Consider the following 11,609-nt stretch of genomic DNA (forward strand, 5'->3'; position numbering starts at 1 on the left):
AGAGTTATTTTCATTTTCATTTTCATTTTCATTTTCATTTTCATATAGTAGCAAAAGTAGTACTTTTGGCACCCTTCTCCCCCGCATCTTTCGGGGTTGCATTGGGGTAGGAATATGGACAATTCATATTAATATACTTCCCTTTTCACCCCCCCTTTCGAGTGCCTTCCTTTCAAGTGCCTTGCTTTCCAAAATACCAACCGAACCTACTTCCCAACTTTAGCTTGCCTACCTCCCTTTCCTTCGATGCTTTCATCGCTAGAGAAATGACTCGCATAAGGAACGTGCTTGCTCCTCCTTTCAATTCAAAGCACGGTAACGGCTAAACAACGGTATCCCTTCCAACCAATCCTAATCGAATCCTATTCCTATCGATTTAGCTGCAACAACGGCTCCTTGCTTCCTTAAAGCAAAGCAATTAAGGTAAGTTGGGGTAAGCAGAGAAGTATACCCACCAGAAGGGTTGAATAGCTTGCTGCCTTCACTTCATTACTACTCTAGCTAGGGCCTCTCCTCGGAACGGAACCAGTATCTTTAGCAAAGCTTTGGGTTTTAACCAGGACGCTAACGGGATATTAGTTTACGCGGGGACGGCTACGGCTTTTGGGGCTAGGTCAAAGGCAAAGTATATTCCATTCAATGGGACGGGAAATCTACCGGATTCCTCCAATCCTACGACTGGTACCAATACGAAACATACGCAACGATCAAAGTTACGATGGACGAATCACATAGCAAAAGAATACAAAACAGACCTACACATAGAGAATTGAGCTCCCTATCGAACTCACAGAGAGGTCTAGCGAGGAAATACATAAATCACTTGATATTGCTTAGACTTTTAGGTAATTTGGGCGGAATGCTAGCAACTTTCCAACTCCACTTGACTTAGCGAGCATCCTTCCTAATAGGCACTTTGATAACAAACTCTAGAGCGGACATCTCACTATGGTACTTATACCAAGCTGAACACAGCCTCCCTCTCAACGATATCACTAGATAGGGACACGCATTTCTGCCAGGCCGTAAAATCGAAATGAAAACAATCTCTCTCTCCTACGCTATGAAGGTATTTTTCTTCACCGGATTCGAGGGATTGTGCATGCGGGAATATGCTAAGAAAGGAATATCCTCCGCCTCACCCGTTAAGTCAACTGGCGGAACAAATGATCCCTTCTTTCCTATTGGAAGTGAGATCTAGCTCCTTGAATCGATAGAGTTCGGACTCCCTGGAACATATTTAGCACATTCCTACCCGACGGATCTGCCACGGCAAACAAGAGACTATTTTAGTTGCTCTTTCACTTCTTTGCTTGGTAGCTCAGTATTCGGGAATATGCTATAGATTATCAATACATCTTTCCTTTGCATTGAAAGCCGGCTAGCCTCAAATCCCTACTTGAACTACTTCAATGGGACTAGGTATACTGCGATTGCGGGGAATGCCACCCTTATAACTACTCAATCAATGCCAATCTCAATATCCGGACTAGGACTCGATGCCGAACATGCATGATTTTCCCGGTTGCGGTGTACATCGTTGTAGTGAAAAGAGGGAAGAAGTGTTGTGTTGTAGGCCAGGTAGGTGAATCACTTCAAGGCAGATTTGAATAATAGGGAAGTAGGCAGGCATGTAAAGAAAAAGGATGGCTTTCTTTCGGCATGAAAAGATAGCCACTTAGATAGGAATGATCAAGGCATAGGTCTGCTGATAAGAAATAGGTAAATCTCTAGGCAGGCTTTTGATGGATCTCCTATTCTCGGTAAAGGAGAAGAAGGCTGAACTATTCACCCTAGTCTCCATCCTGAGAATCTTCTGACTCAGAAACCTATACACACTCACTAAGGGCCCCTCCTTACTTATCTACACTTATCTTTTTCCGGTTTCTTGATAAAACTATACTACTTGAAAAACCAAATCATAGAAACTACACTATATGAGTTTATGTCCCGCGTTTCAATGGGACTCCCTGGCAGTACGGTGCTGAATTCTCTGGCTTTTCTAGCACGCACGGCCTGTTTCGTTTCATATAGCACCAGGATGATTAAGACTTTTCATAATAGCGGGTGAAGCTAATACTTGGAATAAGTAAGAACGAGTGAAGCTAATACTTTCTTTGCTGTGCTATCTCAAGAGTTTAGCTTAGAGAGTTGGAAAGGAAATAGGGCGGTGGGTAAGGCCTATTTCATAATTCTTTTTTGGTGGTACGGGTGACTGAGGTCCATCAAAACAGTAGGTGCATTCGTCTAAAGGGCAGACCCTTGAATTCACTCAGCCTGCTTTCGGCAACAGCATTAAACTTTACCTGTCTGTGGGGCTTTGACTATGGTGGCTCCTCCTTTGACTCTAACCTCTGCCTACCTATAGTTTCACTCCAGTCGCTTCTTCCTTTTTACTTATTTGAAAGTGGGCGTCGAAAGGAAATTGAGTAAGTATCATATTTTTGGAATATCATTTCAGGCGTTGGATATAAAGAATAGCTCCTAAGTAAGGTTACTAAGGTGGCTAACAATGGTTGGTAGGGCGAGACCCACCGAATAAGCTCATTGTTTCCTAGGCGTGAGGCAATCTCCAGGTTCATGGACTTGCGGTCTCTCTATAAGTGGTCGCATAGAAGAGCCTTCCATAAATACAAAGTCTGTAGACTCTGCGGTTTTATTTTATAAGTACCACTCAGAATGGTATAAGTTATAATAAGGCCTTTGACCCTGTCATCGATCTCCTACTTTCCTCTATTCCTTGCCTATGACTAGCGACTCTACACTCACAAGGGAGAACAAAGATCAATCTTCTTATTAGAAAAATGATAGTTCTAGCTTAGTTGCCAAAGGAACTTCGAATGTGGTCTTTATGTTCCGTTTGTAGGAAAGTGCTATTGTATTAAGAAAGAACTGTGTATTTTGAGAAAAGTGAAATAAACTGTAGTAGGGAATCACTACTTTTACTAACAGGAACAAAATTAAAGTATATGGATTGCAAACCTTTTCTGCTTTGGGTCTTAAGTGAATGAAAGGGTGGGTTAAAAAACCATGGCCAGCCCCCCTCAAGAAATATCGCCCGTAGGTTACTGATGGGATGCTAGCTGCCGGTATACAGGAAAAACGTGGTGCAGAGCACGAACAAAAATACTGTGCTAACACATATCCCTTAAATTTTGTGGTTCTACAGAAGATGTATGATAAAGAGCTGGCATTAAGTCATGCAACGCGCTCAGGCTTTGTATTATAAGAGGAAAGACTCTCGCCAGTATAGATTGAACGTATGGCGCTTGCTTACAAGACAGCTACTGAAAAAGGCTACCTCTTCAAACTGCTGAATGCCCTATTCCATATGATGTCTATCTTTCCCAAGCGTATACTTTTGTTCTATAAGCAAATAAAGCATACTTCTTTTGCGGATCAAGCAGTCTTCTACCTTGGTGGGTAGCGGAGAATCAAAGAAAGGAATAACGCTAGCTAGCGTCGATTAACTCACTTAACTAGATGCGATGCGCACAACCAAGAGGTAGGCGTGTTGCTCTCAGAGATTCACTGAGTCTGGGGCTGGGGTCCTCTTTCTGCTCGTGCTGCTTGCTAATCAATCTACTAGTGCAAATCCACCAGGGCTCTACTTTCTTCTAACTCTACATGAGACATGAGCAAATGTGGGTCAGCTTCCTCAACTATACTCTAACTTAGATTCTCTATTTGCGGAAATCTATTCCTTTCTTACTCAGGTGGTACTACTTGATAAGCAACTCTCATATCTTTTCTTTCTGAGGGAAGAGTTAATGAATGTAAGAAGCTTATTGCCTTCTGGCTGGAATATAGGGAAAGTAAACATAGGACCACAGATGAGTACATATAGGCATTGGCATAGGTACAGTGGAGATCATTGATTGGGGTCAAGTCTACCAGCACTCACCTAGAATCTGTCATATTAGTTTATGAAGTAAAGAAAGAATGAGTTAAAGTAGGTGTACTTTTGACATATTCACAAAGAGTATCAACCAATAGGCGGCTAGGAGTTTGTTGCTTGGGACGACTATCATCTATCTGTCTTAGGTTATGTATTCCTTTAGTGATTGGAATAGGACGAGGAGTCTAACTAAGGAGTATAATGGAATTGCTTGTCAACCATAGGCTTCTTCTACGGAGCTTAGGAGAACTAGAATCTGAGGAAAAGAAGAAATGTCTATCCTTGGGGATAGAGCAAGGTCCTATAGCGAGACATTCTTTCTCTTCCAGGACAAGGAAATCGTAATGGGTTAGATAAGTTCCTGCCTCAACAGTCCGGATTGAAGTCTGGTCAAGAGAAGAGGTTCGGTCAAGGGTGAAGGAGTCGAATTAGAATACCATTGAGAGGAAAATTCCATGTCAGAGTTTTTTAAGAAAGCTCTAAGCCCAGTTGAAGCTTAAAGCAAAGATAGGATTGGCATTTCTAAGCTAGAAAAGGCTTTTTTGAATGTAGGGCGAACCCCCCTCCCCTAGTCATCGAGGAGGGGAGGTAGCTTATTGACCAACTGTATAGGGTAGGCAGGCTGAGTTCCCTTTCGCTTGATGCAATGTCAATTCTAAATCAAGCAATTGATGGAATCAAAAGAGGGAACGAAAGTAAATGAGAAATTACTTTTCACTCGGAATTCTTTATTCATTTGAAAACGAGACTCTCACTCGCCTTTTTCTTTTCTTATCCCCTAATCTACTACTTCAAAGCAGTGTTTCTGCAGTGTTCCTAAGACAGAAAGAACTCTGAGCTATGTCTGGTTTAGTGTCAACTAATCTTTAACCCTTTGATGGTAGAGGGGAGTAACTCGCTTTTAGCCCTCTACAACTGAAGTTCTCATGTACTTAAATAACAAGATTGAATAGGCCACAAGGCCAGAGAAAAGGTAGGTTAATTGTTCTAGGATTGGTTGTCTCATTGACAAGTGATGGGAGTATCAGGGTTTCGATACCCATGGCAACGTGGAACAAGCGAAAGAAAGAGCCATGAAAGCCTAAACCTGAACTGCAGATCCTAGAAGAAAGGTAGCGTAGTCTTGTGGAAATATGCCCATAAGAATTCCAAGAACAATCAAATAAGTAGTGAATTCCCATAAGGAAGAGAAGACACCCTAAACTCTAAAGTACTAACTAAACTAGATAAAGTACTGACTAAACTAGATAGGCCCTAGCCTTCGCTAGGTTAGGGTTGCGATTGTGATAATCCGGGTCAGTCGAGGCTGGTAAAGTAACTAAGTTGCAAAGAAAACCTCAGATAGACTAGCTTAGGAAATGGTGAAGCTTTAGAATTACCAATGGATAAACTGATATGGGACTGAAACCGATTTCAATAGTTCTGAGGCATGGGAGAAGTGGATTCAATGGGGATGATGATGGCCCGAGATAAGAATGGGAAGTTGATCAAGAGTGCTGGCCGTGTTGATGCCGTTGAGTTGCCAGAGAAGAGTTCATTGCCCTTCTCCAAAGGTTGGTTCGATTCTTCCTCCTTGCTCGAGAATAGATGCCGAATAGGGAAGTAGACAGTAGGAAGAGAAAGGTATCTTCTCTTCACACTATATAGATTGACCAACACCTGCAGTGAATTGTTATATAAGCACTTACGAATGACTTGTTAAACGCAATAAAAAGAAGCAAAGAAGATAGAGACAGGTGATACTTTGTTTCAGCTTCCCTTGGGAAAGATCCTCTTCCGTCATGAACACATACTAATGACTGCGTTGATAGACTGAGTGGGTGGCTATTGCGATGGAAGGAAACGCCTGCGGCTATAAGATGTATGTTTGTTTTTACCTGGAACAACTACTTTACTTGAGATCGCCGATCCGCCGATCAGTTAGTTCAGAATCAGATACTGTAATCTCTTATTCATGCGCATTAAGGAAATTGTAAAGATAGGGAGCTCCCTCCCATTTCTAAAAAAGTCTACCTCGCCAGGTAAAGATAAGTGCATATGACTAAGATCCTATTTTTGTACTCCCTTCGGGATATCTTACTCAACAGCTAGCAGGATAGCCAAGCATTCCTTTTTATCTGGGATACAAAGATGTATGAGTATTTGATGCTTTGGGTGTTACCTTTCCTTTCCCTACCTCAATTCCTCGTCCATTCCGTATGGATTCTCCACCGTCCCCTACAAGCTAAAGTAAGGGAACAAACTATGCCAGCTCAAGCTAGAACTCACTTAGAAGGTCAGGAAAGAGCGAGTCAACAGGGAATACAATAGTTCTGAGCGCTGAGCTATTCGTCTGCATCTCCGACCGGAGTTCCCTGCGCGCACAGGGAGCTTCGGTAGTAGGCCTCCGGAACTTCCCCCGTCAAGCGTACCTGCACGGGTAGGCAGGGAATCAAGTTTTTGGGGAGCGCCGGCTTCCCGGTGCGACTGCTGCCCCGTCTGCAGTTTCCTATTCGGGGGCTTCTGCTTCCTGATGGGAGAGTCTCGTTCTACTGCTCCGATGCCGCACCTGCAGGAGCTTCCCGTGCTACTGCTCCGACACCGCACCTGCAGGAGCTTCCCGTGCCACTGCTCCGACACCGCACCTGCAGGAGTCTCCCGGCGCGACCTCCTCTGCAACATGGTGGACACGAGGAGGACTGGTGGCCGCACCAACACCAACGACGGAGAAGATGGTGGCTCACTGTCCGCGGGTACCGGCAGTCCCACCCTAGGGTATAAATCTAATCCCACTGTGCGCTATTGTTCATATGCTATTCTGTTAGCGTTTTTAGCGCACTTGGTTGCTGCACTGTTAAATACTATCTGCAGTAGTGGTGCTGTTACAGTATGGTTAGTGGTACTGGTACTATTGTTTAAGTCGTATTTATGGATTAATATAAGTCGTAAATTGACCAAATATTCAACAGAGTCAACCTGTGCTGGAATTTCTCGGTGCAGAAGATCAAGTAAGAGTTGATTAGTTAAGTGTTTGACCAGGTGTTTAGAGATCGAGTTGTCAGCATACCACTGACGTCTGACGGCCAGTGAACAGGCTGGAGCACCAGAACCATCCGTTGGGCCACCACGTCAGAGCACGCGAGTTACCAAACCTACCTAACCCAAAAGTTTAGTCTACTTTTTTTAGGATTAGGAAAACGAAGAAGTATAGATGATGAATGGTTATGTTGAGCGGCCGGCCCACTGGTGACCAGCAGGTGCTTCATTGGCCAGGCCAACAGCATTTGTGGCCGCCTTCAGAGACGGGACAAGGAACCCCGGACAGAAATCCCCGTAGCAGGAGGGATGCAACACGCCACCACCAGCTCTAGGCGATGGATGCATGCTAGCGTGGACATCCTTGATGGAGACGCATCCCTCCGTGCAACCATCCCCAGGTAGAGGATCATCGTGAACATTCACGAGCACAGAGCTAGCACGGGGTACACCTCCATGTCGGAGTCCTTGGCCATCCTCAAAGCTCATACTATTACACAAATGTCTCTTACTTCGAAAAGGGTTCATTAAAAACCATTTCTAAACATGATTTCTGAGATTATCGGTATCCAGAAATCAATTTATATAGGCGATCAATGTTTCTAGCCGCTCCTAAAAAAAATCATCTATTTTCAAGGGTGGTTAGTACCACATCTCTAGAAATATTTCTAGAAGCGGTTAGTGTTACGAATCGTTTGTATAAAAAGCATTTGTAAAGAAGGTTAGTGTTAGTGCAACAAAAAACATAACTTTTCAAAATGTAGTTGGATGAAGGTGAACATTATATCAAGGTTGTAGAGCTTGAAGAGATCTGCAACTTTATAGTTGATAGACATTTTTATTTAAAATCGTTTAGGGTACAAAAAATATGTTTTAAGTTCTTAGATGGGTGGCCTCCCTAGTAGGGTTTTTACAGCCTTTTTTTGAAAAATTATTTTTTACAAGTAGGCCATGTTATTACCAACCATCTTTATAAATTGCTTTCTAGAAGCATTAACTGCCTCTATATAAATTGATTTATAGAAATGATTGTATAGGCACTTGACTAGAGATGATTGGAAAACCCACCTCTATAGACCAATTTTGACTACCTCTAAAAATGCGGTTTTCGTACGAGTGCGTCAACATTCATGTGTGATTTTCTCTCTAACCTTTGAAGAAGATGTTGGCTGCAAGGAGGAAGGGTAAGATGGTGCTCATGGGGACCCCTTCTTTTCCGAAGACAGATTTAGTGCAACGGGCTCTGGCTTGCCGTTGCAAGCCATCACGATGGGCCAGGGCCAGGCGAAGAGCATGATATTGAGGCGTTGAGAATGTGAGATGATTAAGTCGAGAAGACAACCCACCAGCAGTGCCATTGCTAGCCATTGATCTCGAGCATTCGCCGCTGAGTTCCTCTCTCCCAAGTCCCAATAGGGAAACATTAGATTGGAAAAGGAAGTGGCATGGTCGAGTAGGAGGAGGAAAAGTTTTTAAGGTAGTTATTGGCCAGGGAAACTTTGCATGATTTTTCAGGTTGCTAGTGAGGAAGAGATTTTGGTTTTGTTCATTGAGTCACAATGATTGGAGGGGGCTTTGTTGATTCACTAAGCTAGTTTTTTAAAGAAAACCAGAGAGAGGTAAAGGACGCATGCAACCAATCACATGGTGGAGAGAAAACCATACAAAACCACGGTGTGTGTTAGGCGTAGGCGTAGGGAGTGGGCGATCGAGGCTCGTCCTGCTTTTTAGTTGTAGCGAAGAGGTTTAGTTACGCTTGACTAAACCATATTTTAATTAAATCATATCAATCTTAAGGTTTATAATAAATGCTAGGTACATAAATGATTAATCCAAGATGGGGATATGGGTTTAGATTGACTCAACTTAAATGTATAGCTATCATGTGTATCTATTATGAGGTTGAAAATGTGGAAAGCAAGTCACACGCCCGTGCATGCGGGAGGCCACGTCGAGTCGCGATGCCCAAAGGCTTACTTGGCCATGACATGCCACCAGCGAAGATTTTGCTGGTGAACACAAGAAGGGACGACGGACCAAAGAACGGAGAGTGAAACTACCATATTTTAGTATTAAATAGACTAGCAAATGTGTTCAGGTTCCAATGCGTTTTGAAATCGAATTTCATATTATCATTGGACATGAGTCATACTCGTATGAACACGGGTCATGGTCCAGGTCACGTATAGGACGTAAAGGATGCATGGTATTTTGGAAAGTAAAAAAGGACAGTTCAACTCGTTGTTTAATATTAGGTATAAGTATATAGATATTAAAAAAAATGTTACGATTAGCTACACACAACAATCAATAAACAAACAAGAAAGAAGAAAAACAATAGAAGTATACAAATTGATCTAGCCATAATACAATATCGGTGAAGTTTGATTGGCCGGAGTTTGGGGTTGCAGTCTGCTTTCAAAGGCCCAACGAGAGTTGGCCCAGGCCTGGGCGCCTGGCTAGTAATGAAATCTTCCCTAAAAAAAAGCTACTAATGAAATCGGTACCATATCAACCTTTGGTCATCAACACCTAGGCATCCCCGGAGGCGGTGGCAACATCTTGGCTTCCGGTACATTCCCATCCTTCACGATGAAAACGGTGTCCATCCCCCACGCCATGTGCCGTTCAATGTGACAGTGCATGAACCACACACCTAGACAACCATAACAAAAACCACGATAGCCATGATCATGAGGAACCGATAACTGAAACTTGCATATAGAAACAACAAACACAAAACAGCAACACGTACGCACCAGGGTTTTCGGCACGGAAACGGATCGCAGACCACCCGAAACTGGGCACAGCGACCGTGTTCTGGTACGGCGGGTCGACCAAGTTGTAGCCGGCGGGGTCCCTGTGCCTGTCGAAGTTGCCGGAACCCGTTCCCACCACGTAGAAGCTGAACCCGTGCAGGTGCATCGGGTGGCTATCGCTGCCGAGGATCGCCGTGTTCTGCAGCACCACCTCCACCGTGGTGCCGTACTCCAGCACCTTCACCTTCGTGCCGCGCTTCGTGAGCCAGAGCTCCGGAGGGACGTCGCCCGTGAAGTTGAACAGCAGCGGCGGGTTGCTGGGGAAGTCAGTCGTGTGCACGCCACGGACCTTGTGGTAGTACGCGTCGAGGATGTTCGCGTGCCGCGGCGCCTCGAAGCTGACGTTGTTCAGGCTCGCGCCCAAGCGGTTGCCACGGGGTCCCTGGCAGTGCTCGTCGGGCGAGCACGCGATCAAGTTCACCGCGAGGGTGACGAGCATGTGCTCCTGGACGTGGCGAGGCACGTTCACCGGGTGCTCCTCGCTGGCGAGCGACCGTAGGCGCGACGTGTACGCGTCCGCCGCCGCGCTGTCGTTGATGGCCGGCAGGACGGGGAACTCCGGGTCCGGTGCCGCCGCGTCGTCGGCGTACTCCAGCACGGCAGTGGCGGTGCTGTTGTTGAATATGACGAACGGGTTGTTCGGCAACAGCGGCCGCGCGGCCATGTAGTACCGGGCGTTCCGCAGCCCACGCGAGGCGCGGTCGGCCGTGAGCAGAGCGGTCACCGTCTGCCCCGGCGCGATGAAGATGTAGTCCACGGAGAACGGCTTCACATAGGAGCCGTCGGTGCCGACCACGGTGAGGCTGTGCCCGGCGACGCTGAAGAAGGACTCGTAGGTGAACACCGCGTTGATGAGGCGGAGCATGTACGTCTTGCCGTCCTCGACGGGAAGCTTGAACGTGCCGTCCCTGGAGCACGGGAACAGGTCGCCTGGCTGGCCGTTGATGGTGTTCGCGTCGGATGCGTTGAACTCGCTGCCGGTCCGGAGCGCGTCGGCCAGCACCTGCCGGAGGTCGCTCTTCCACCACTCACCTGCATGCATGCCAATCAAAACTTAACAGATCGAAACAGCTAGCGTTGTTCCACGATCAGGCATGCGCATTGAAGCGACGTTATATAATAGTACTGTACCAAGGAAGATTGGTATCTCCTTGTGCGGTTTCTTGAACGGGTAGGTAGTGCCGCGCCTGGGGCGGATGACGATGGCGCCGTGCACGGTGTTCCGGTCGAAATCGCTGTGCGCGTGCCACCACAGCGTGCCTTCTTCCCAGGAGAGGATGATCTTGTAGGTGAAGTTGTCGCCGGGCTGGATGGGGCACTGCGTGATGAACTCCGGCCCGTCGGACCACGGGTTCCGCGGCTGGTCCACGCCGTGCCTGCACCATGGTTGTGACTGTGACGCCGGCCGGCCGGGCTGAAGAAAATGTGTTTTGGGTAGCAAGACTACTTGATGCTAGGGCTAGGGCTGGATCATTGTGATTACCAATGGATGGTTATGTTTTTATCGCCATGGTTGTGAACGGTGACGGTGACGACGTCGCCCTTGCGCGCGTAGATGGTTGGCCCGGGGAACTGGCCGTTCACGGTGAGGATGCTCTTCCGCTGGCAGAGCCTGGTGTAGTCAGCTTTCTTTATCTGCAGGTTCAGTTTTGTTTAACCATACAGCATCAGAAGAAATGTGCGATTCTGTGCATATGTTTTTTTTTTTGGTGTGTGTGTGTGTGCGCCACCGACGAGTGATCGTCCGGGGACGGACTTACGACGAAATCGTAGTGACGATGAGACCTGGACGCTTCAGCTGGGCTGACTGCAACACCAAACGTAAAAACCGCACCTAGTAGTCGTACCCAGATCGCCGGCATCCTACTGACGGCCAT

At 46.1% G+C, this 11,609-nt stretch overlaps 1 protein-coding gene across 1 annotated transcript; it reads right to left on the reverse strand.

Annotated features, from left to right (window-relative positions):
* Positions 1–9,438: 9,438 nt before the first annotated feature.
* On the reverse strand, positions 9,439–11,609 carry LOC136464459 (laccase-21-like). The gene is made up of 5 exons (XM_066463408.1): positions 11,493–11,609; positions 11,216–11,367; positions 10,864–11,108; positions 9,673–10,764; positions 9,439–9,569 (listed from the first exon to the last, which is right to left on the reverse strand). The coding sequence occupies exons 1-5, from the start codon at positions 11,607–11,609 to the stop codon at positions 9,439–9,441; spliced, it is 1,737 nt and encodes a 578-aa protein (XP_066319505.1).

The sequence above is a fragment of the Miscanthus floridulus genome, chromosome 7, assembly GCF_019320115.1.
Source record: "Miscanthus floridulus cultivar M001 chromosome 7, ASM1932011v1, whole genome shotgun sequence".
NCBI classification, from domain to species: Eukaryota; Viridiplantae; Streptophyta; class Magnoliopsida; order Poales; family Poaceae; genus Miscanthus; species Miscanthus floridulus.

Coding starts and splice junctions, on each gene's coding strand:
- LOC136464459 (XM_066463408.1), bottom strand. CDS start 11,609: ATGGCCGTCAGTAGGATGCCGGCGATCTGGGTACGACTACTAGGTGCG. Junction 11,368..11,492: donor ATCGTCACTACGATTTCGTC/GTAAGTCCGTCC, acceptor CTGAACCTGCAG/ATAAAGAAAGCTGACTACAC. Junction 9,570..9,672: donor TTTCCGTGCCGAAAACCCTG/GTGCGTACGTGT, acceptor ATGGTTGTCTAG/GTGTGTGGTTCATGCACTGT.